This window comes from Mixophyes fleayi, chromosome 2, assembly GCF_038048845.1.
Source record: "Mixophyes fleayi isolate aMixFle1 chromosome 2, aMixFle1.hap1, whole genome shotgun sequence".
Lineage (NCBI taxonomy): Eukaryota > Metazoa > Chordata > Amphibia > Anura > Limnodynastidae > Mixophyes > Mixophyes fleayi.
The window spans coordinates 283,415,173-283,439,203 of record NC_134403.1 but is presented as its reverse complement, the minus strand read 5'-3'; the positions used below and the strand labels follow the sequence as shown (position 1 = coordinate 283,439,203).

Sequence of the window (24,031 nt, the reverse complement as noted above, 5' to 3'; positions counted from 1 at the left end):
TACAGCCGCAGTTATACGCTTTGCAATAGGGTGACTACTATCGTATTTTGTGGTCATGGCAAACGACTGTTGGACGGTCAATTGTTTTGTGAAAGACTTAGCGGTCTTACGACTTCCCCTCTGGGAAGATGACCGACTAACAGCAGCAACAGCAGCAGTGGCAGTAGTAGGCGTACCGCTGCAGGATTCCTCGGATGAATCCCGTATTGAAGAGGACTCAGTCTGGCTGCTGACTTGGGCTGCAGGACTGAATCTGATGGAGATCATGGAGGAAGTTGACGAGGAGGGTGTTGCTGGTGTGTATCCAACTGGACCACGGGATTTAGGTGTCCCTGTACCGATGACGGTCCTAGCCCCAGTTCCTGAACTAGCCACTGAACTATGAAGGTTATTCAGGTGACGTATAAGGGAGGATGTCCCTAGGTGGGCAAGATCCTTACCCCTGCTTATTTGAGCTTTACATAAGCTACATATGGCCATACATTGGTTGTCTGGATTTGGATAAAAATAACTCCAGACCGAAGAGGTGCATTTTTTGGTCTTCTGACTAGGCATGACGATGGGCTTTTTCATCCCATGGACATCAGCTGTTTTCCCCCCTGGTGCCTCATTTACAATAACCACATCACCATCCTCATCATCAAGTTCCTCCACAGCGCCAGCTACATCATCAATAGGCTCCTCCCGAGCCACCTCTTCCCGTACAGTGATGTGAAGGTCAGGCTTGACAACCACCAACACCCTTGGACTCGCCTTGGGGATTTGTGATAATTTCTCTTTAGAAGGCAGAGTTGTTTGCTGTTTTGTTGCTGACTGCATAACTCTCTTCAATTTTTTGTAGGGGGGGAGGAGGAGGACTAAGATCCATGGGTGAAGCTGAACCACTAGTCATGAACACGGGCCAGGGCCTAAGCTGTTCCTTGCCCCTCCGTGTCGTAAATGGCATATTGGCAACTTTACGTTTCTCCACAGATGATTTTAAGTTTCTCTTTTTGCTACTTTTACTTAACTTGGGCTTTTTGGATTTTACATGCCCTGTACTACGAGATTGGGCATCGGGCTTGGAAGACGACGTTGATGGCATTTCATCGTCTATGTCATGACTAGTGGCAGCAGCTTCAGCATTAGGAGGAAGTGGGTCTTGATCTTTCCCTACTTTATCCTCCAAATTTTTGGTCTCCATTATATGTAGCACAAGATACTGCAGAATGTGTGAACTTGGTAAGATTGCAGTACCAATGGACTTATACTGCTGGATTGGTTTTGCAAATTTGGTTATAATTATTTTTTTTTTATTTTTTTTATTTTAATTTTTTTTATAACTTTTTTTTTATTTTTTAAAAACTTGGGAATAATGGGGAAATAACTATGCCCTTAGAAGCACAGAGCACAGGACACAGCACCACTGGACTGAACAAGACACAGCACAGGACCCAGCAGCACTACTGAACTCAGCAGGACAGAGCACAGGACACAGCACCACTGGACTGAGCACAGCACAGCGGACCACCTAACACACCCTCCCTCTATCCTGATCAATGCCCGAGTGAAGATGGCGGCGACTAGCGGGGAATTTATAGGATCCGAGTATCGCGAGATCCGACAACGGGATTATGAGTCAGAGCCTCAGTTTCAGATTTGAATTTACATACCAAATTAAGAGGGCTTCCAACACAAAAATATGCTGAGTTCTACGTACACTCTGTCATTATTGTTAAGTGCTTTACTAGCATTTTGCATTATGCATGTAAACTGGCTCAGAATATGGCAGCCCTTGCTTATGTTGAATAGACGATTGCAAGGTAAAGCAAATGTTCCTAGTGGTGGGAATCAACTGGCCTTCTATCCTGTTCTTAGACGTGGGCTGCATAGAAAAGACACTATTTTAAGTGGAGTTCTTCTTTAGTCTTAAACCTAACACATATATATATATATATATATATACTTGATAGCTTATTTGTACACTGAAATTTAAAGTTGATATTTGTGTGCTACATGAAAAAACAGTCAGTATTTAACTTATGTGCAAAACAGAATACTAATTTGCACCCCTTGCATTGTTGCATGGTTTTGTCCAGGAGACTGAAATAAGAAGTTTCTCAAGTTAAGATCCTTAATGAATCAGGCCCTAGATTACCACCTGTTACACAATTCAAACAAGAAAACAACCCTCTGACAAACATTGCTGTGTGACTGGAACACATAGCATACTAATTCCTTTTGTCTATTCTTGTTTTTAACCTTTGGAATCTGGTTGGACCAAAATGCAATATGTAGACTAAGCCTCATGTATCCAACTCCCATTGTCCCATAGATTGTAAGCTTGCGATCAGGGCCTTCTCACCTCTTTGTCTGTTGCACCATTGGAGATTACAGTCTGAATTCACTAAAACACAAACACTTATACTAGATGAGCAAAGTTATGGCAAAATTTCACACAGATCAAATCTCACGGTGAAGCAGGCTGTGTTGTAGAGGTGCAAAGTTCTGGAAACTCAATCTTTGAGTGCTGCATTTGCTTCTCGACTGTCAGTGACAATGAACTTTATTCAGGGACATCAGATCCTGCAGTCATGTTAGTTATGCATAAACACACACAAAGACACAATCACAATTCAGACAGAAGTCAATTAAGCCAACGTTATGTCTTTGAACATTCCTATGTTACCTCCTGAGCAGTGCTGTCCATAATATATGCCTAGTTAGCTTATATTAGACTACAAGCACTGTATATGTATATCTATGATCCTAGTTTGTAAAAAATAATAAGAGTTAATATCCAATTCCTGTATAACCATCAATTGATATTATTTAGCAATAAGCTAACATCTATTCTAATTTCTGCTTCCACTGTGTGGTCTTCTGTAGAACAAAAAGTTGAAATACATTCCCCTTTGTGATAGGATTCAATAAACCCTACCCTTAAAGTTACCCTATTCACTTGGTGAGTTTTAACAGAATGTAGTACATCCAGAGCTGTGAATTTTTTTATACTTTGACCCAGTACGCACAGGTCCTTATCAACTGCAGAAATTTTTTACCACCACTTTATCCAGTTATCAATTCTTACATTTTGGGTCATTCAGCCCTAGGGATTTCTTGGTTTTTGTGCTGTTACAATTGAACTTGAAGATTGACACTGGGGTAAAATTGTGTGTGTGTGTGTGTGTGTGTGTGTGTGTGTGTGTGTGTGTGTTTGCCACCTCTTGTTGTGATTTGTGAGGTTCAACACTCTGCCTTTATTGTTTTGCTGTATTGTGTATCTGGTAGATCCTGTTTTTACTTTTATTTTCAGATATCTTATATTAAGACATCTTTAATTGTAGGAGCAGATAAGAGATCTGTACAGTTCTATATACCGTATATACTCGAGTATAAGTCGACCCGAATATAAGCCGAGGCACTTAATTTTACCACAAAAAACTGGGAAAACTTATTGACTCCAGTATAAGCCTAGGGTGGGAAATGCAGCAGCTACTGGTAAGTTTCAAAAATAAAAACAGTGCTGGATATCGTTAACACTGGGCTCCCAATAATACAAACGTGAGGTTGTAAATGAATATATCAAAATTTATTGTTATTAAACATCAATAAAATTTTATAAGTACATAATATATACCCATATCCTAATAAATTGTACATAAATGGTTAAACTAAATCCTCTGCACTTGGTATCAAGCCTAATAGGTGAACACAGATATAAATAACATTCACTAAAGACAACTCAGATCATTAATATATAAATCAATGAGACAGTCTGTGGATACTAAATACATGTGCCAGTTAAGTTTATTCGCCTTTAGAAGTTGATGAGCAGTTACTCCTAAGTGTTCAGAACAGTACAGTAATTTAGGCTTTAGTAATGCAAAAGATGCTGCACATACACTAAATAGAATTTGATATAATAGCTCAGATAAAGATAAGTTTGATTTTGTTTGCTGGAAGAAACATTTTAACAGAACAATACAATTTGCTTTGTGTGATTTAACCCTTATTATACTTGAAGTTTGGGATGTTTTTAGACTTTTCAATGATTTCACAGTTATGCAAAAGAATCTTCAGACACTTATTAATAGGTGACAAAAAATGAAAATATTGGACTTTATAAAACTGCTGCAAATAATTGCAGTGGACAAGTCAGGGTACTCACATGTGTCTCTGACCAGCGGGGCTAGATGGAAATGTCCCGGTCTTTAGCTTTGACTGAGGCTCCTTTTCATTTAACTTTATTGTTCCATGTGCAATGAACACACAAAAACGGGCTACAATAAAATGGTGGCTGACAGTGATCCACAGAGGCTGCAGATGAGCGGGGGAGACTGGAAAACGGAGACCAGGTAAGTGGGACTCGAGTATAAGCCGAGGGGGCTTTTTTCAGCACAAAAAATGTGCTGAAAAACTCGGCTTATACACGAGTATATACGGTATGTTTAATAAAGTTGTGCTTTGCATTGTGTAAGGACATGATAGAGCCTCTGCTTGTGGGCTGTTTGTTGTAGAGAAACTGTGTGTCTCACTCAGCATCTATGGAGGATATAGAGGTCTACAGCACCAATCAGGAATGAGCGTTGGTTTTAATACTCCTCTCTGTTTCCCCCGCTAATGGTGTTCCAGGTCCCTTGGCACAGGATAAAAGCAAATAAGATTGCTGGGGATTTGCTCAGCGGTCCTGTGGCGATTTTGCACCCTTTTTAGGTGTTCAAGCTCACTCCAATTTCAAGGAGTTGACTACCAGTGATATGCTGGCCTCCTCCCAACGGGTTAAGCACCAAGAGACTTTCCATGGAGATGGTGTGTCGGCTTCTTTTCAGCGCTGCTCAAAGGAGCTGTGATAAGATACAGCTGTGGCTGGATCAGTTATAAATAATTTATTGTATAAATATATTTAAATTATTAGCATAGTGCGCCAATTTATATAATTGCAAATGTACTGATTTTTGATACTGTGTATTATAAATGTATTGATTTCTAAAGCAGGAGGCATTTGTTTGAGGAAATGTTGTGTAGCTTCAAGAGCAAATACTCATTAAGGGTAATTACACCTTTTAATGTGAAGTGACAAACACTTGCTTAAGCCTGAATGCACTGGAAGAGGTCGTTACCTTAATTTCATGTGTAGTTTTCATTGCGATCCTGAAACTAAATATATGATGTAATATCTGTCTTTGCGGAGCCATCTAGCATCAGGGGGCAACGTTACCCCCTTCTAGCATGTGTGTCAAAATGTGTATAAAGAGAGGACTGTTTGCCCATGTAATGTATCATTTCATATGTATCAACTGACTTCTAGATGATCACCAGTACCACAAACTGGTGTGTAAAAGTACTTGTTAGGACTCTTGCGCAATAAACAATCACTGCTTGAAGATTCTGCCTGCTACTATTACCTTCTGTATCCTGTGACCAACAGATAAGAGCTTACGCTTTAATCTGTTCCCTGGCTGTCCTGTGTTGAACGCAGCATCTCTGTGGTGGCGCTCTGCCCTCTACCCTGCAGCTCTGATCCATAATAAGCGATCAGGAGGTACCAGCCAGCCCACAGCAAAGATGCATTACAGCAACTATACCAGCTACCCCAGAAAAATGCATTTCTGGACACCGCAAAGCTGTCCAGTGGTGACAGTCAAATTCTCCTACAACTAGTGCGCAGTTGGCATTCGCTGTCGACGAGTGTTTGATGGCAAGGTGACACCGGTAGGAGTGGACAGTAACAGTCGGTTACTGACGGTGAGAAGGAAACCAAGATAAACTGTGCAGGATGGACATCCCTCCATCCCTCCTTCCCCCCTACAGACTGGGTGGCAAAGTAAGCCCAGTCGGTCACAGCGGCCATTCGCGATTCCACCGGAAGTCTCAGGTAAAGCATTATATTTACAATAAATTCATTTAGACTGTCTTAGAATGAGTTAAACTTTTTAAAATCAAGGTGGACATCCTGCTGGTGTAAAGAAACCAAGGGGTAAATGTATGAATCTCCGGATTCATCATCTCCGGCGTGTTCAGCCTCTTCAGCGCTTAAATTTAAAGCGGCGCTGCATTGTAAAGGGAAACTTCCCTTTACAATGCAGCGCCACTTTAAATTTAAGCGCTGAAGAGGCTGAACACGCCGGAGATGAAGAATCCGGAGATTCATACATTTACCCCCAAGTTTTTTTCATCTTGCTAGTCATTGAATATAACTTTTGATAGATCCAATATAGGCTGTGGCTATATCCAGAATGGCCTAGTCATGATTTTTATCAAAACTATTCCTTTACTAACACTGCATTTTCATGCAAATTCACATACTGTAGATTCTGCATCTACAGCTCCATTATGATGCAGCAAGTGAAGCAAATGGAAATATACTTGGGTTCACAGAGTAAGCAAATATTCCCTCCTTATAGGATCACTCATTTGCCTTTTACCTGTAGCCAAACAGAGAAAATCTGTGGTCTGGTCTGGAGTTCACAAATCTGTTTATTATCGCACAAGGCTTTTGTTTTGTGATTTGACTAAAAACACATGTATGCAAGACTTTGAAGAGTAAAAATGCTTTCTGATCATGAAGTGATGTTTCCCTCTATCTGTGATACACATGGACCAGAGTAGAACCTCATATTTTGGAAAGGCTTTGCAATATATATTTTGGGACTGATGCAGAGTTGGACACATTTGCATCTCAAAATGCAGATGCAAAAAGCGTTCACAGAAAAACATGTAATTAGGCGTATATGCTGATTAACAAAACAAAAATGTTTGGAAGCCCCTGCGCTTTAAAACCAAATGCAGCCTCTCATTCCTTATAGCACAAACCCCCTTTGTGCAGCAAACAGTAACAATACAAACTTGTAAAGGAATTTGATGGCGCTATTGATATCTACATACAATAAAAAAGTCCATAAAAAAGTCCAGAATAAACAATTTTTCAAGCGGCACAGTTCCAATGAAAGTCCACTCCAGATGATGTTATTTGCTTTTAGTTCCAATCCTCTTGATTCTCACATCAATCCGTTTTGATTATTTCCATATAAAGGGAAAAAATATATCTAAGTATGGCTTATATCCGGCATACAGGGTCATCTTTTCCATTGGGCACGATGGGCAGCTGCCCAGGGGCCCCACGGGCAAGGGGGCCCCATAGGCACGGCTCTTAATGAGAATAAATAATCCTGCAAAAGAAAAAAACCTGCAAAAAAAAACCTTCAAGGGTCACTGAGCAAGTACATCTATCTATCTCTATATATCTATATCTATATCTGTATACATCTATATATCTATATCTATATATCTATATCTGTATCTTTATACATCTATATATATCTATATTTGTATCTGTATACATCTATATCTCTATATCTGTATCTGTATACATCTATATGTCTATATATCTATATCTGTATACATCTATCTATATATGTATATCTATATATCTATATCTATATCTGTATCTGTATATATCTATATACATCTATATACATCTATATATCTATATTTAGGGGCCCCGATGCACTGCTTTGTCCGGGGGCCCATAATGTTGTTAAGATGGCCCTGCCGGCATATATACCATTCATTTCAATAGGATACCCCTATTCACCCGTGGACTATTACATGTAACATGCAGCACCATGTGATATGCTCTATATACCTTAAAAGTGTACACTTACACATAAAAAGCGGATGGATGAGTCTAATGTGATAATAACTATCACTCCTCTGAAGTCAAGATTTACTCCGTTTCCATATAGAAAGAAAAAGATTGCTCATGCGTAAAATCGTCAATACATTTATTAGAGCAATGGGCACCAGCCCCGATAAAACATAAAAACATAGAATATAAAAAAACGGATCCTTCAGTGAAGGTGGACTCTTACCCCCACTCAGAAAACAACGGGCATGTAGGAAGATGTTAATGTCCGAATCCGAACCGCCGGCTTGTTCACTCACAAACCCCGCTATCGCTGGGTGGAAGGAAGTTTCCCCTGCACGTTCCTCTCACGTCACCTACTCCTTGCCGACGTGTTTCGAATGTCAAATCTTTATCAAGGCATAGTAGGTGAACATTAACACAATCTTAAATAGTGTTCTCTTGGTTGCTTGTTAATCCAATGATATATCCTTCTCACAGCATGTGACCCGCTGATTAGATTATGTTAACATACATATAATCTTAAATGACCTTAGATAGTCTGAGATAGGTGCACATTCAATATAGTCATAGGGAAAATATTCATTGGATCTTAATTCACTTATGAACAAATAGCTGTTTACTGCCTCTATGGAGGATTCCAAAAAAATCTTTCCTTTTTTTTTCAGGTTTTAAGAGAGAGAGCATATATTCATAACTGTGTGAGAATGTGTAATTTATGACGATATGCCATTAAGCCTAGTTTTGCACTGTTGAGCTGCCAATCATAATATACACACACACACACACTATGTCATGCCCCCCTTTCAAAATGTTCCCAGCGTCAATGTTAAAAGCCTTGGATGGCAGCGGCAAAACAAACATGGGATTCCCCCGATCAAGCTGCTACCACACTATTCTATGAAAGGCTACACTGGTGACACTATAACAGGGAAACCATGGCATGGGGTCCCCTTGCCATAAAGCCCTTAACCCTAGCCTGTTCAGCAAGGTATAAATGTTGTTTGGGTGCCTGTCTGCACTTGTGAGAAAACTGTAATGGCTGCTAATAGAGAATATTGTGAAGAAACAGGGCATTCCAACCCTCTAGTGCATTTAAAAACAGAAAAGAGGTTATTCCCAGACCGCAAAATAATTACATAAAATAGGGAAAACGTACTGGTGTGAACAGAGCGGAGTAAAACCTTAGGGGCACATTTAACAAATGACGGTATTGCACTATCGTGCACTTACCGTGTAATTAGGTAAAGGAAGTCTGCAATTGATATTTATGATAGCTCCGTTCAACTGTTCAATCTCCAAAACCATTAATTTTCGCTGCAGTTCGTTTTTTCTAACAGTCACCATTCAACAGAATGGTGACTGCTCCTGGCCGCAATCTAACAAGTCCCGAAAAAACATTTTTTTCAGGAACTTGTCATGTTAATGTACGCCAGCTGAGGAAATCTAATGCTGTCAGCTCTGCTCCGGAGAGCAGAGCTGGACAGCGCATGTGTGGAGGGATCACATGATCCCTCCCTGTCACTCACAGCTCTCTCTCTGCAACGATAGTTGCAGAGACAGAGGGGGGATCTGTGTGCGCATGTCCAGTTCTTGGAACTGGATATGCGCACTTGAAGAGTGAGGAGAAGACCTGAAGACAGCGCTTCCGAAGAGGGGGGTAAGTATGTTTTTTTTTATCACTGAAACAGCAGTTTTTCGGAACTGCTGTTTCTCTGCACGGCTGTACATAAATGTGAGAAGTAGTTCAATCCTTATCATTGCGATAAGGATTGAAAACTACTTTTCACTTTATGTGAATAATGATAAATGTGCCCCTTAAGTAGGTCAATGGGCGAAGAAGTGAGAATAACCACCAAAAAGCAGTATACTAAATCAGTGCACAGAGTACATAGATAACATTGGTGCATAGAATTGTCCAATATAAATAATACACATCGATATAAATCTGGGTGGTTTTGCAGAACTTTGACAATGTACACAAAAAATATAAAATAATAGGTATGAACAGGTGGAGAATGGAAATCAAAGTTAAAAGTTTTCTGTGTGTTTCTCCACATAAAGTGGGTCCTTTACCATTTTACAGTGAGACTTCTGATTAAATTATAAAGTCTTTCTACTGGTGTAGCAAGAATTACGGTAAAGTATTAGCATCCAACGGGTGCAAACAATGGTGTTATAGATGTTGAGAAATGCTGAGTATCTTTTACGTACTTAGGAGAGTTCTATTCTCCTTCTCTGTTAGCGGGATGTAAAGACTTACCCCTCCAAGGCATCCTTCCCAGGGCTCCCTCCTATGCCCCCCCCCCCCCCATCTTGATTGAAGCTGATAAGTTATAGCTTTCATGCTACTGGAGCATGTCGAAGCATCGGTATTAGTCAGGGCCGTAAGGATGCCCTTCATAGGGTGAAACGCATTGGTTACCGCACATATCTATAACTTAGTGGAGTCCTTTACCTGTTATGAGACTCATAAGGGTTCTTATAAAGACTTTAACTTCAGGCGCATAGACACAAGTACCCAGTCACAGCCTCGACCACAACCACTGCTCCGACGATACATTTATCAATGATCTTCATCGATACAATCTTGCTCATGCTGGTTGTGGTGGGACCACGAAACTCCAGGTGAGGTCGATGGACAATAATTTCATATGAGCTTGCATACTTGCAACTTTTCTTGTAGTGTGTCATGTTTCACAGTCAGAAGTGTTCCAGTCCAACAATACCACAAAGCAGAAAAAACACGGACTGCTGTTGTCCTAGCTCAATTCATAAACTATAAATTCCACCACATACAGATTTACAAACAGAGTACAGAATGGTCAAGCGACAGTTGAAAACATGCACTAGAATTTCACAACTCTTCTAAATTGCCTGTTCAACAGCAAAACTCAAGTTGCCCCAAACATTGCCACAACTTCTCTCATCTCTATATTGCACTTTTTAGTGGACACCGTTATATGCGCCGAAGGAAAAATGCTATGATTTTAACTCAGCGTGTGCTTAGCCTAAGAGCAGGCAGGTCTGCATGTGATAAGGGCAATGCCATCATATGGGGAAGAGAATGGCAGCAAGCCACAGACTGAATCTAGATGAATTGTGGAAAGAGTTAGGTCTGCCGGGTGCTTATAGATTGTGGAACACAGGTTTTTGAACCTAGTATAGCACATGTTGAGGCAGAGATAGAATATAATAGAGGCTTGTGAGGGGAGATTGTGTCTGATTCAGTGCAGACACACTTGTAATGCCCTTAGTGTGTGCATAGGACCTCCTTTTCCAGGAGACTCTAAAGTAAGTGTTGAAGGTTGGTCAGGAGACAATTTCAGATCTAGTATTGCTCAATTGTACTAAACCCCATCTCTACGGACAAGTGTAATTTACTGCTGAATCCCAGGCCTGTATGCATCACATCCATTGTTACCCACAGCACCCCCACCCACCACACACAGGGCCATTTTTTTCATTGGGCATGATGGGCAGCTGCTCGGGGGCCCCACGGGCAAGGGGGCCCCATAGGCACGGCTCTTAATGAGAATAAATAATCACTGAGCAAGTACATCTATCTATCTCTATCTCTATATATCTATATCTATATCTGAATCTGTATACATCTATATCTATGTCTATATCTAGGGGCCCCGGTGCACTGCTTTGCCCAGGGGCCCATAATGTTGTTAAGATGGCCCTGCACACACACCCCTTACCAGGTGCCATAGGCCAGCCACCAGTAATCTCTCAAATAACACAGCTGCTCAGCTCCTGTGTTTCCAGGAGCAAGCAAATCTGGAGTGGTCAGGACAGACATAGTCAATATGAGCATATAGAACCTTGATCTATTGATTAGGTTGTCATAACATTTTGTTAAACTGAAAGCTGTATAACACCCCTTAAAAAAAAACAAGAAAAAAAACAAATAGTCCTTTAGGAAGAAGACATTGTTTGCAATTACATATTGGCCCAGTCTGTCTGCGCACAGAAGACCCATCAAATCTTCTAGCACTGCTTGGATGGATGAAAAAGTGGGATTTTTCTGCCTACTGTGTTCCTATTTAGACTATATTCTTGGGACTAGAGTAAATGCTATGTCATAAGTGTTTTCCTAATTTATGGCAGCACAATCGGTGAGAATGTTCAGCAATTGAAACAGTCCACTCATAATAAGACCACAATCATTTCTTAAATGTTTGTAATGGCATTGAATCTATTTATTTATAACTCACTGAAAGCAATCCAACAAAGAACAGGATGAATAATCAGTTTTGTACACGTTGTATATTCAGAGTGATTCTTTAGATTCAGGCTGTAAACACATATATGAAGGACGAAACTGCAGCGTTAACATTCAGCAGCATGAGCACATTCATATATCACACAGACCTGCGCTTCACAGCTTGGATAGGTCATAACAGAAGTAAACCTACAATTAGGACTGATGTTAGTGCAGAAAGATTCAGTGAAGGTCATCAGTGCATAGAACTGAATGGCTGTGCAGAAGAAAGACTTACTGTATGTGTATGTGGAAATACAATTAGCAGATGCTGGGGTGTAATAAGTCTTATGGAAGACAATGCATTGACAGCTTGTCTAGAAATGTAGAAGCACTTAACATAAGAAATGTGTATTGCTTCAGTATTGTAAGGACTATAGCAAGACATTTCCTTTTAAAGTTTCTTTTTGGATATACTATGTACGATAAATAAATATATAGCATTGCATCTGGATCTGTTTGTCTACCATTAACTTGGTATAATTTTATAAGAGGAAAAGCCCCAGCATAAAGAAATGGGGAGGGTATTTACAAGAACATTAAAAAATGTTCCCATAACTTTATATTAAAATGACAGCACTATACCTTCCTACAATTTCCTGGTCTTTTACAGCCAAAAAAGGGGTTTGGCATGTCATGGAAAGCTATATATGTACAGCTAGCTAGTAATTGATCTTATGGACTCACATCATGTAATGCTATCGCCTGGGAGAAATTCCAGCAGCAAGTGTTACTAGCCAAAGATGGCATCCATTGATGCTCATATGCAATCATGTGCCACCTTCTTTGGCCAAAAATGCTTATGTCTCCAGGCTAATGGTGTTAAATGATGCAAACGTCCAGTGGTAGTCCAAACCCTCCAACAGGTTAGAACTTTAGAGGCTTAAGGGGTCATGCAAAGTGGAACGTAAGTCACATTTTTGAGTAACTTGTATGTATTTTCTCACTGTGCATGCCCAGAAAACAGACACATGCAATAGATTCTAAGTTGTATGTTTGTCACACGTATAAACCCTTACAACTAACTGGGTTAAACATGGCATGAATGGGACATTTCTCAAAGTAGAGTAAGGGTGTGTTCACACCCTTGTAAATGGATGCAGACCTGCAAGTACAGGTAAGCGCACCCAACACAGGCACATTCTTTTGCACCTGCTTGAGCCTGTTGCAATACTAGTGATTGTGATGTTTACCAGCCCCAATACATAATCCTCCCTGTTTGGATGACTGCAAATCTACCTACACAGTGGAAATTAGAGTCTTTAATTAACCTGCTAATATAAGATCCCATTTCAGACTGGCCCCAATAAAATACTCCAATTGCAAACATGTAAAAAAAAAAATCCAACTTCAATAAGATGCACCTTTATGTATATGTAGCATGTAATGTTTGATGACAATGATTTACATACAAAGATGCTGATGAAAGTGAAACATTTCCTCAGTTGCGAGCAACTCTGCGTGACCCCCTTATTCTCACAGAAAACTTGTGAGAAGACCTGGAAATTGCATGCGGAGCTTCTCCCTGCAGCAGTGTGTTTTTTTTTTTAGTAATTGTGATGTCAGACTAAATGCAGTGTATTCACACAGTTTATGTAACACGTTGGTACGCGATTGGACAGTGGTGTCTTCTCACTAAGATTACTGGATAGCTATATGTTAACCTATAATTTGCACATGACTGCTCTGATCTCATTATGCTTTCTTGAACAGAAACTATGCTGCTTCCTTGTGTCCTAAGGGCCACTTCTGAGGCCCATAGAAACTGTCATTTATACACTCTGAGTTAGGTATACAGTACAATTGTGGAGCAACTTGTATAAGAAAATGCAAAAATCAGTGTTCAGTTCTCTACTAGCTGAGCTCAAACATTTATATATACTGTATATCGCCAGTAGGAATGCAAAACTATAGACGCAAAGAAAGAAGAAATCAAACGATTTCACAATTTGAAAGTTGAAAGTCTTTTTATGAAAGACATTTAATGAAAAACACATTAGATGGAAATGACAATAACCTTCTTGGGAGATCAGTACTCGGAATCTGCCAACATGCAGCATGTTTCCTGCATTACTGGGCGCTTTGTTAGAGGTAGTGGGGGCATCATTTAAAAACAATTAATCACACAACAACCTCTCAAATGTTGTTATTCTTCATCAAATCTATATAATTGATTAGTGCGACCTGCAATAAGTAATTATACATTACTGAAATGACACAAAACATTTTAAACAATAATGTGCTTGGTTTTTACTTTCCTTTCCGATGTTGTCTTCCTTTCTTGTACCCTTCCCCCATTTTCCCTACTTTTCTCTTTAATGGTTGTCTATTTGTTTACTATTATTTACTATATACTCATCTCACTTTGTTGTGTATATCTCAGCATGATATCTTCATTGCGCATCTCAGCATGTTTGTGCATGTCTACTGGAGACATCCAAGTAAGTCTATTTTGCAACAAATAGCGCATATTACTACTATTTTATAAGATACATTGTGTAATGCTTCTATTTGGTAATGACTATAGTGAGATGTTTCCTTTTAACCTCAGTCCTTTTACAAAGTCACATCAAAAATGTTCCTCTGTCCATGCTCATTATAATCTATATAAAGTAACCAGTGACATAGATAATATATGGGATAATGCACTGCCGACCGTAAATTATAGAGATATTAGAAGTCAAAGTGTCCAGCGACCATATAACAACACAAGACCACACACTGAGTGCTTTTATACAGGTCACAGAAGTCTGCGGTGACTTAAATCCCCAATTTACACTAGAGGTACAGTACAAACACAAGTTTCTTTTCTCAATGAAGTGATACATCATAACACTGACTATAATCGATAATTTAAGAACTCTCTGTTTCTACAGATATTATTCACAGGAGTTTTACATCTATTAATATCACTTGTGTATTATATAGTTATTATAACGTTGGACTGTTTGTTAGTGTGTTCCCATTGCAGGATAATTTCATAGTAGATCTGTTTCAGAGCTTTAAATTGCTGCACAACGCCAGGGGATAGAACATGTTATTGTGTTATGCCCATAACAATTTTATTATTACTTCTATAAAGAAATAATAAAAGAATTATGCTGTGATGATTTCAGTATCAAATACACCCTTTAAAACTTTCTGAGGAAACACACCGAGTTTAAAGGACCACTTAATACACCTTAAAAGGCCACTAAACCTAAAATACAACTTGCCTTATATTGAGAAGATACTAATTACATATGAAAAAGTTCCCATTCTATGATGGAACATGATATTTCTGAATAGCTGACAAATTATTGTTTTCAGTTATTTTCTGTTAAAAAAAAAAAAAAGCTAAAAGAGAAACTACAACTACTGTATTTCAATTGGATCATTGATGGGAAGTCTAAAGTGCACCGAAAAATATATCCCTTAAGATGAAAGCTTTATCTCAATTATCTTCCATTCTGCTAATTCCCAGAATCTTTATATTTAATGATTTTAGTAGCGCTTTTATTACAAGCTAAGTTGTATATAAGGCTTAGTAGTCCTTTCATCTTAAGAATCATTGTTTTCATATTTACCTTGCTGCAAGACTAACATTAGGTAGCAACGGCAGTTGGAGATATTAGGTACAGTGGGGCGAGAAAAGATTTCTTACCTGTAATTTGTAGTATGTATGAATTGGTTAATTTACATTTATCCTTAGGAAGTCAATTATTATGTTAGAATAGGAGTAAAGGGTAACACATACACAGCAGCATTGGTGTTTATAGAAAATGCAAAATTGCCTACATCAGGTTTTATAATGACAAATATAGAGCAATATGTGTAGTACCCAACGCCAGGTTATAACACATGTTCGCATCCTTTAAAATGACAAATATACATGAAATGAAAAAGACAGTAATATCATCAGCTCTAATACAATTCCTCTTTAGGCTTCATGCTCAGTTTATATATGATCTGATAGCCATCATCCCAAGCATAGATCTGTTTGTCCTTGGGGTTGTACTTCATGCTGGAGTGAGATCCATACCTTTTAGGAAAGTAAACAATTGGGACATTTTCACTGGATATGGTGCCACTGACATCAAAGACACACTGAATACGAGAGCGACTTGGAAGCTTTGTGTTATACACTACGTAGAGGGAACCACAAACCACAAAAGCACTTTCTGCGTTTTCTATTGGACATGGGGTATCCCACATCTGCTCAATGCCAAGGCTGCTTGGATCTAGTTTGGCTAGGCAGATGTTCCTTTCATTCTCCTTGGTAGCATAGATGAACCATAGACCTTCCTCATCTGCTGCTATATCTATGTAGTTGAATTTGGACAGACCATATACTGGCACTTGTTCTTCAATCGGTATAACAGCGCTGTCGACCACTGTTTTGTTTGCCAAGTCAAATTTTATGACCTGAAATTCGTCACCCTGTCGAATATAATAGAGGTTGCCTCCATAAACAACATGTCCAGTACCAATCCATGGGAAGGGGAGTTTGATCCGAGCTGCTTTGCGTGTCGAAGAGGAAAGCGTGAATTCCTTCATGCGAGAAAATACAAATACAGTATCATTACCAGCTCCATCAAAGACATAGACTTTCTCTGAATTTCCAATGGGATCCTTTGTCCAAAGGCCAGCAGAGCTGCCATAGCGCTTCAGTATTTTCATGGCATTAACTTGTGAAATGACATCACTGCAGTCTGTACAAGTAGAAGGATTATAAGATAAACAATTCAACATATGTCATGCAGTAAGAGCAAAGGTACTCAAAGGAAGTCATAAGTCAAGCAGTATTTTTAAGGAAGTGATATAGTAATAAAATCCTTGTTTTTTGGCTATCAGGCTAAACAACAACAGCTCAGTATACTGCATCAGAAATAAGAAATCAGGAATAACTTTCAAGCTATTGTTGCTATTGGATTTTAGTAATATAATTTAGCTGAAAGGAGCATGAAGTATTGTGCTCCTATTTGACGAACATGTAAGGGGGTCCCATAATTTTGGTTCATAAAAAACATTATACTTGTGTGTTTTCTAAAGTTAGAATTGCCACATCATACTTTTTTTCTTGGTTTTCATATGCAATATAATAGTTATAGTACCACTTTCTCGCTGTTCCTGATAAGCGCACTGCCTATTCACTGTGCACTCTCTTAATTTAAAGGCTATTTAAAAAAAAAAATACTATAGTATTATTTTAACCTAATCAGTAATAGTTCTAATAGAATCCTCCTACTTTTCACATTATAGCTACTGATATATAAATATTCTGTCATATGACCAGTAGGATGTGAATGGCATGATACAGTAAACCTTCATGATTCAGATCAGAACCATATTGATGCAACTAATAGAAGGATGTACTTAAATAAACACTCGTTTTTGTCTGCATAGGATATGCATTGCCACACCGTGTATGTGCATCAAAAATTACATATGTCTGTACATAAATTTTGCTTATTTTATGCATGAAGATGGAGAATTGGAGTGGGCAAGCACAGGTCACTAACAGTAAGGGCATGTTCATGTTATTGATAGACAATTAGATATGAACTCATTCCCGGATACACCCTTTAGGAGGCGTAACTCTTGTTGGTGACTGGAGGGCTGGTGCAAGGATACACAATGATGACTATGGCTATGACAGCACCATCTAGTTACTTCTGATTGGCTGATTGCATATCCATAGTAATTAAATAATTAGCGTCACTGCTTTATTATATCAAGTGCCCGCAGTCTACTTGTATTACTTAATTCACATTTCCATGTAGACTACTGCAGGAATGAAGATTCACATTTGATTTTTAAAGAGGAAAACAAGGTGGTGGTTGCATAGAATTACAAATTATATTGAAAATGTGACTTTGGAATGTATCTACATTCCCTCTTGCATATATGAACTTTGTCACATTACTATACTGTTTAGAGATAGGGTAATGCGACTTTAGCGTTTATTGCTAACATTGTCTAGCCTCATTTTTACGCTATTTTTAGAAGCTAGCATATACATTCCTGATGTATATCTGATGTACGCTTGGTGCAGATACTACTACTGTATTTTAGCTGGATGTACCTTGAGGTATGGCAGACCTACATAAGTATACTTTTTTTCTATGTACACCTTTTTAAGCAAATATTCGGAGCACAAGTGCATCCAACTGTAAATGACCCCCGATCCCCATATATTAATCCATTTTTTCTTTCTCAAATGTAATATAATGTACTTTTTAAAGATAGAAAGACAGGTGTTACAGAAGATGAAATGGGGTTAATGGAACCCACTTACATGACTTCCGGATGATAGGAGGACTCAGCTGCACATCGGGCTCCACATTTTCAGGAATCTCAGCAGTTGGACAACCTATTATAACATGAGAGGTGGGTTCCACTAACCCCTGCAAATTATTGTACACATGCAGTCATTTCTAGAAACTATTACCAAAAGATCATTTGTTGGACAAGTCATGCCACATTTTAGAACATGCAATATGAAAATAAAGTTTCTCCCTTAAATTGAAAAACGCCCCATCAGTCAAATACAGTACATCAAAATGCTGACAATAGTGCAATTAGGAGCATGATAATAATAACATTAATAAAACTGTATTTTGCGTGACTAGGGTTAGTTTGTCTGTCAGTATGGTTGGGAGGGGACAGTATTCTAATTTTTCAAAATGTTTCGCTGAGCCATCCAAGATCTGCAAGTCTGTTAAACCATGAAACTATTTTTTACTGATAATTTTATGAAAGATTACTGTTGACCACTAAGTTGTACCTGTACTCTACAAAAGTGCAAAACTCATGCCTCTCAGAGTATGCTATTGCACCCGTTTTACAGGGAGTCACATGGCTTTGCAGGTAAAAACAGAGTGCATTTTTTGCACATGAAAGCATCTAGTCTATTATGTCTATTTATTGAACCAAAATAATATTAACTTTATCTTGTGGCTAATAAAGGGCAAATAGGACAATTTATTAAACATGAATGCTATTAACCTAATCTATACTTCCCATATTTACATACTTATCAATTTTTTAAACAGGGCCCAGTAATCTGGGATCTAAACAAGCATAAACAGTATTAAGACTCATAAGCATCAGGTAATGAAAGCTGCAAGTACAGGTAGGAAAGCACTTCACTGTCTGCTTACTGCCCTAATTCTGGTGGACCAGTCCTCTTTTGGGGGACTGTCCTGCTCAGTCAGATCCCGACTATTCCTGCAAGTATGTCCCACTACATGCTGCTCTGTTCATAAATAGGATAGTTGCCAGTGGCTGAAGGGCAGCATAGCACCATCAAAAGTGATAGCAACACCTCTTTCATTATATCGTGCCCATTCAGTTGGTGCAGCAACACCCACAGCAGTGGAGTGGCGGCATCTACAGTATCTAACCTTCTGCTAATTTGAGTCTGCCCACTGGCAATTTGGACCCACCTACAGCACTTTCGGGTTATTTTCCAGAGCCACTTTAAGTCCTCAATCTGTTCCTGCCTTTACTGTTGAAACATGATTTGGGACAATTTTTACAAGTAGGCTCTGATACTATAAAAAGTCATCATCTTCATCAACCCTCCTGACGCTTAAACACTGGTATGGATCATAGTACATGTAGCTTAGTAATCCCAAAAAAGACATGTTTCTCACAGATTGTCAGTACATTTAATAACTGTTGACAACTGTGATAACGGTAAGCCTGACCAGAAGGTATATAGAGATCAATATTTTTTTCTTAATTATTAACATTTACACTTCTTGCAAGTTAAGGAACTTAACCAATACCCTAAATTATAGTGTAAAAGCCCCTTTCCTCCAACCACCGCAGTACCCCCCCACACACACTGATATCATCGTCACTTCTCAGTCCTACTGCCAGAACATTTCAGTGCCTCTTGTGTTACTATCACTGAATGCTGAGGCAGTCATATCCTCAAACGGGAGAATTGACAATTACAGAAGTATTGATTGAACGAGCATCTATTAGTCCAGGAACCTTGCTATTTCTCTACACGGGGTAAGGGGTTTTCTTCCATAATTTAGAGACATGTTTAATAAAGCATTTACTACAGATATAATACTTTTACCCAAGATATTTTAATTACATATTATTTTCAACGGCATAGTTGGATTACCCCAAGGCAGAGATTGGCATGAGCAGTGACTGAAGATTCAATGAAACTGTTACCTGTTAGCTTCTCATATTTTTCCTTTTTCTTCTTCTTGCTGATCTGTAGCTCTGTCAGCTTTTCATCTATGTCCACACATGGTGGTGCTGGGTTCTGAGTCTCCATGTAGTCCACCTCCCTTTCTAGTCGGTCAACCCGAATGTTTGTGTTCTCCATCTCATTCCTCACAGAGTCTCGCTCCTTTTCAATGTTCTCCAGCATTTTCAGCACCTGGTTCTTGAAGTCCCGAAGTTCTGAACTGTAGCGAGTGCTTTGATCATGCCATTGGGCAATTCTGTCCTGCAGACATACTTTGTATTAGTCAATCCTGAGTATAGGAAAACTTAAAATAACTTACATTATTATTAGGCTATTTCATCTTTAACATAACCCTATTTCTTGTAGGCCTTTTTATACTAACTCCTATACACTCTCGTGCTTGAAGATGAAGTTTACAAATAGAGAGTATTTTTAAAAAAGTTTTAAAATTATAATGTGCATGTAATTACTGAGTCTCTTAGAAACCTCTCTGAAGCTAGTTAACTGCTGAGTGGACATTAGATTTTTGAGAATTTGGGTGATGAACGTAATGATCTTTCATGTGGTTGCAAACATTTTTTCTCTTTGAAATGCATTAAAGAGCAGATAAAAGAATAGGAAAGGTGACGCTTTCAGCCTACAGGTAGCAAGTTCCTCAGTAACATTATTAACTACTTCAGCAAAAGAGTAACAGACTGTCAATATATTTCTTGCAGTCCTTGCAAATTAAAGTGAAACATAAAATAATGATGAAAATGAATAGCAAGAAGATAAAACCTTAAAGACTAAATTGATCTAATGCTGTTATTTTATTTTCTATTTGTATTTGTCTAATGTCATTATAGAAACTACATGTAATATTTAGTCTGCTTCCATAGATCACCATTCTGTAGATGTGCTATTGTTTCTCTTCTCTTCCAATATACCCTTATCTCCGCACAGAGCTCTCCTGACAATCATATTATGGTGGGATCATAATGTCACAACACAAAAGATTGGGATGTGGCCTAGTAACAAGTTATTTATGTACATTTATAGGGGGAGGAGTATTGTGACATATTTTGCACTTTGATTCTCCATTTTAGAAAGAGTGTCTCTCACAAGTGTCCTTTAACACATTTTTTGAAATTCAGGTATTCATAGAAAAATGCTATCCTCACTGGAAATATATACATGTTTGCATATATACATCTGTACATGTAACTCATACAGCCTATGGCTCCCATCATTTTGGAATTATTAACTGGGACACCGATGTGACCTGTAGTGGTACAAATTACAGAAGAAATATTTTATAATTAGGACTGAGAGGTTAAAGCATAGTTGCCTACTCTCCCGGAATGTCCTGGAGACTCCCGAATTTTTGGGAGTTCTTCCGGACTCCCGAGAGAGCAGGCAAAAATCCCGGAACCAGCATCTCCCCGTTGTTGTAGATGGTGGGGGCGGGGCTAACCGTGCCATCGTGGCCCCGCCCCCTGCTACGATTGGCCAGAATGTCCTAAGATTGAAAGGGGCAGAGCCTAGCAGGGCATCGCGCGTGGACACGCCCCCTCAACGGACCCTCTCCCAGACAGCTGGTCTCAAAAGTAGGTAAGTATGCGCATCCTTACGCTACACTGACGGTGTATACACCCACTCCCTTTCAATTTCCGCCCCTAAAATTGTAGACTGCAGTAAGGGTCCTTTGCGCTTAAAGATGAATCGGCGTAGTTTCTGGGCATGTGCAGAACGATTTTACGCAAAATACGGTACATATTGGCATCTACGTGCCTTAATGAATCAGACCCCTGTGTTCAGCTTTATAAGTGCAGCTTTTTTACCATATTTTATGATAGACAGACATATATATATATATATATATATATATATATATATATAGATAGAGAGAGATATAGACATAGATAGATAGATAGATAGATAGATAGATAGATAGATAGATAGATAGAGGTTACTTTTTCGTCTTAGCTGCCCTTTAAAACATCATATTTTTTTATTTTATTTTTTTAACAGTGGGATTTTCGGTCACTCCACATACTGTCGTGTCTGAAGTGTTCTTGAATGACACACACATTACTTCTTTTTGGAAATTAGTCTATTCAATCTCTTCCTATTTAGTGTAATTTCTGCAGGGCTTTGCTCTGTTAAACATTCCTATGACTAGGAGAAAACGGTCTGCTTAGCCAGTTAAAAGAAAAGAAAAAACTCATAGATTGTAAGCTTCTAAGACTACATCACTCTTTACATTGCATAATATTTATCATCAAAAGACCTATGCAAGCTTGCATTCTAAGCTTTAGGTTTCAAATGTTTCCTTTTCTTAATGTACTCATTTTAAGCAATAAATGTATCCAACTCTTCATTTTCTTTTTTTACATATTGGTAAAGGTGCTTATAAAGTCTACACGTAAATTATACAACTGATATACAATCTTAATTTCAAGTATAATATGAGATTTACGTCAATATTTTTTTGGGCTAGTCTCACTTACCTCTAAAACTCCCATCCTTGATTGTATGTACTCCATAAATGATGTCTGAACTTGGGCATTAACTACGGTGACAAAAGAAAGGAGGACACAGGCCACAATCCCAGCCATCTTTGGCTCCCTCCGTGACTGATTTGTAAGAGATTCTTATTCCAACAGACTGTTTTCTCACTGATTGTTAAAAAGACTTTGGGCAGAGTTCTGTGCTCTTGCACTGTTTCCAGCTCATGCCTGTGGAATGCCTGGCTACTCTTCCTTGTAGGAGGGATTTCTACACAGCTCCACTCTACTGACTTTATTAAATCCAGATGCAAGACAATTGCTAAATACTTAGCAACCCCTTCATTACCAGGGTTGGCTTGTAAAGTGGCTTTAAATCTAAAAGCTGCTATTGTTTTGGTTTTTCCTATATTTTGATGGGTTTAGATAATCAATACAATATATATTTTGCATACCCTTTTTTCATTCTCTATGGCAAAATGCAAATAAGCTTATTTGCTATTCATGGCTCAAACTATAAATACAATTTGCTGAAATTTCACCTTAACTACATGCATGATATAGTAAAGTCGACATTTTTATATAAATCTAAGACTATATAAATTTCAACTAGCAGAGATGTCACTTTTTAACCACAGTCCCAAAATGTATCTACTGTGAACTAGTTTTGTCCCTGCAGCCAGGTACAGTACATAGCCAAAAATATGTCAACGCCACGTCTAATTCTAATTAGTGTGTTTGCCCATTTTAAGCACACCCATTGCTAGCATGCATAAAATCAAGCCTACAGCCATGCAATCTCCATAGTCAAACATTAGCAAAAGAATGGGTCATACCGAAGAGCTCAGTAACTTTCCAAGTGGCACTGTCATAGGAAGCCACCTTTCCAACAAATCAGTTCATCTAATTTCTGCCCTGCTTGAGTTGTCCTGTAAGTACTGCTATTGTGAAGTGGAAAGGTCTATGAGCACCAACAGCTCAGCTGCTAAGTGGTAGACCACACAAGTTCACAGAAAGGGACAGCTAAGTGCTGAAACACTTATCGGGTAAAAATCATCTGGCCTCTGTTTCAAATATCACTCAAATTCCAAACTGCCTCTGGAAGCAACGTCAGCACAAAAACGTGTTCGACCTTCATGAATTGGTTTTACATAGCAGGGCAGCCGCACACAAGTCTCAGCTCTCAAGGCGGAATGCCAAACCTCAACTGGAGTGGTCTAAACTATATGGCAATTGGACTCTGGATAAGTAAACATGTTCTTCTGTAGTTACGAATCACACTTCGCCGTCTGTCAGTCTAACGGGTGAATTGGGGTTTGGAGTACACCAGGAGAACACTTCACACCCAAATGAGTACTACTGCCAACTGGAAAGTTTGGTGTGGGAGCCCTGGAGCGGGTTTTCGTGGTTAGGCCTAGACCCCTTAGTTTCAGTGAATAGAAATCTTACTTCTA

General features: G+C 38.8%; 1 protein-coding gene across 2 annotated transcripts; it reads right to left on the bottom strand.

Moving 5' to 3' along the window:
• Positions 1-13,246: 13,246 nt before the first annotated feature.
• Positions 13,247-22,818, bottom strand: OLFML3 (olfactomedin like 3). Of its 2 annotated transcripts, XM_075196281.1 has the most exons (4): positions 22,581-22,818; positions 20,073-20,352; positions 18,175-18,249; positions 13,247-16,588 (listed from the first exon to the last, which is right to left on the bottom strand). In XM_075196281.1, the coding sequence occupies exons 1-4, from the start codon at positions 22,686-22,688 to the stop codon at positions 15,801-15,803; spliced, it is 1,251 nt and encodes a 416-aa protein (XP_075052382.1). In that variant the 5' UTR covers positions 22,689-22,818; the 3' UTR covers positions 13,247-15,800. The 2 variants fall into 2 exon arrangements, with proteins under 2 accessions (XP_075052382.1, XP_075052383.1); XM_075196282.1 differs by lacking the exon at positions 18,175-18,249.
• Between the last annotated feature and the right edge of the window lie 1,213 nt (positions 22,819-24,031).

What these genes read in the sequence shown, in the direction of transcription:
- OLFML3 (XM_075196281.1), bottom strand. Translation starts at nt 22,688, where the DNA reads ATGGCTGGGATTGTGGCCTGTGTCCTCCTTTCTTTTGTCACCGTAGTT. An exon ending in CAAGGATGGGAGTTTTAGAG is followed by an intron (nt 20,353 to 22,580) that starts GTAAGTGAGACT and finishes GTATGTCTGCAG; the next exon opens with GACAGAATTGCCCAATGGCA. An exon ending in AAAATATGAGAAGCTAACAG is followed by an intron (nt 18,250 to 20,072) that starts GTAACAGTTTCA and finishes ATGTTATAATAG; the next exon opens with GTTGTCCAACTGCTGAGATT.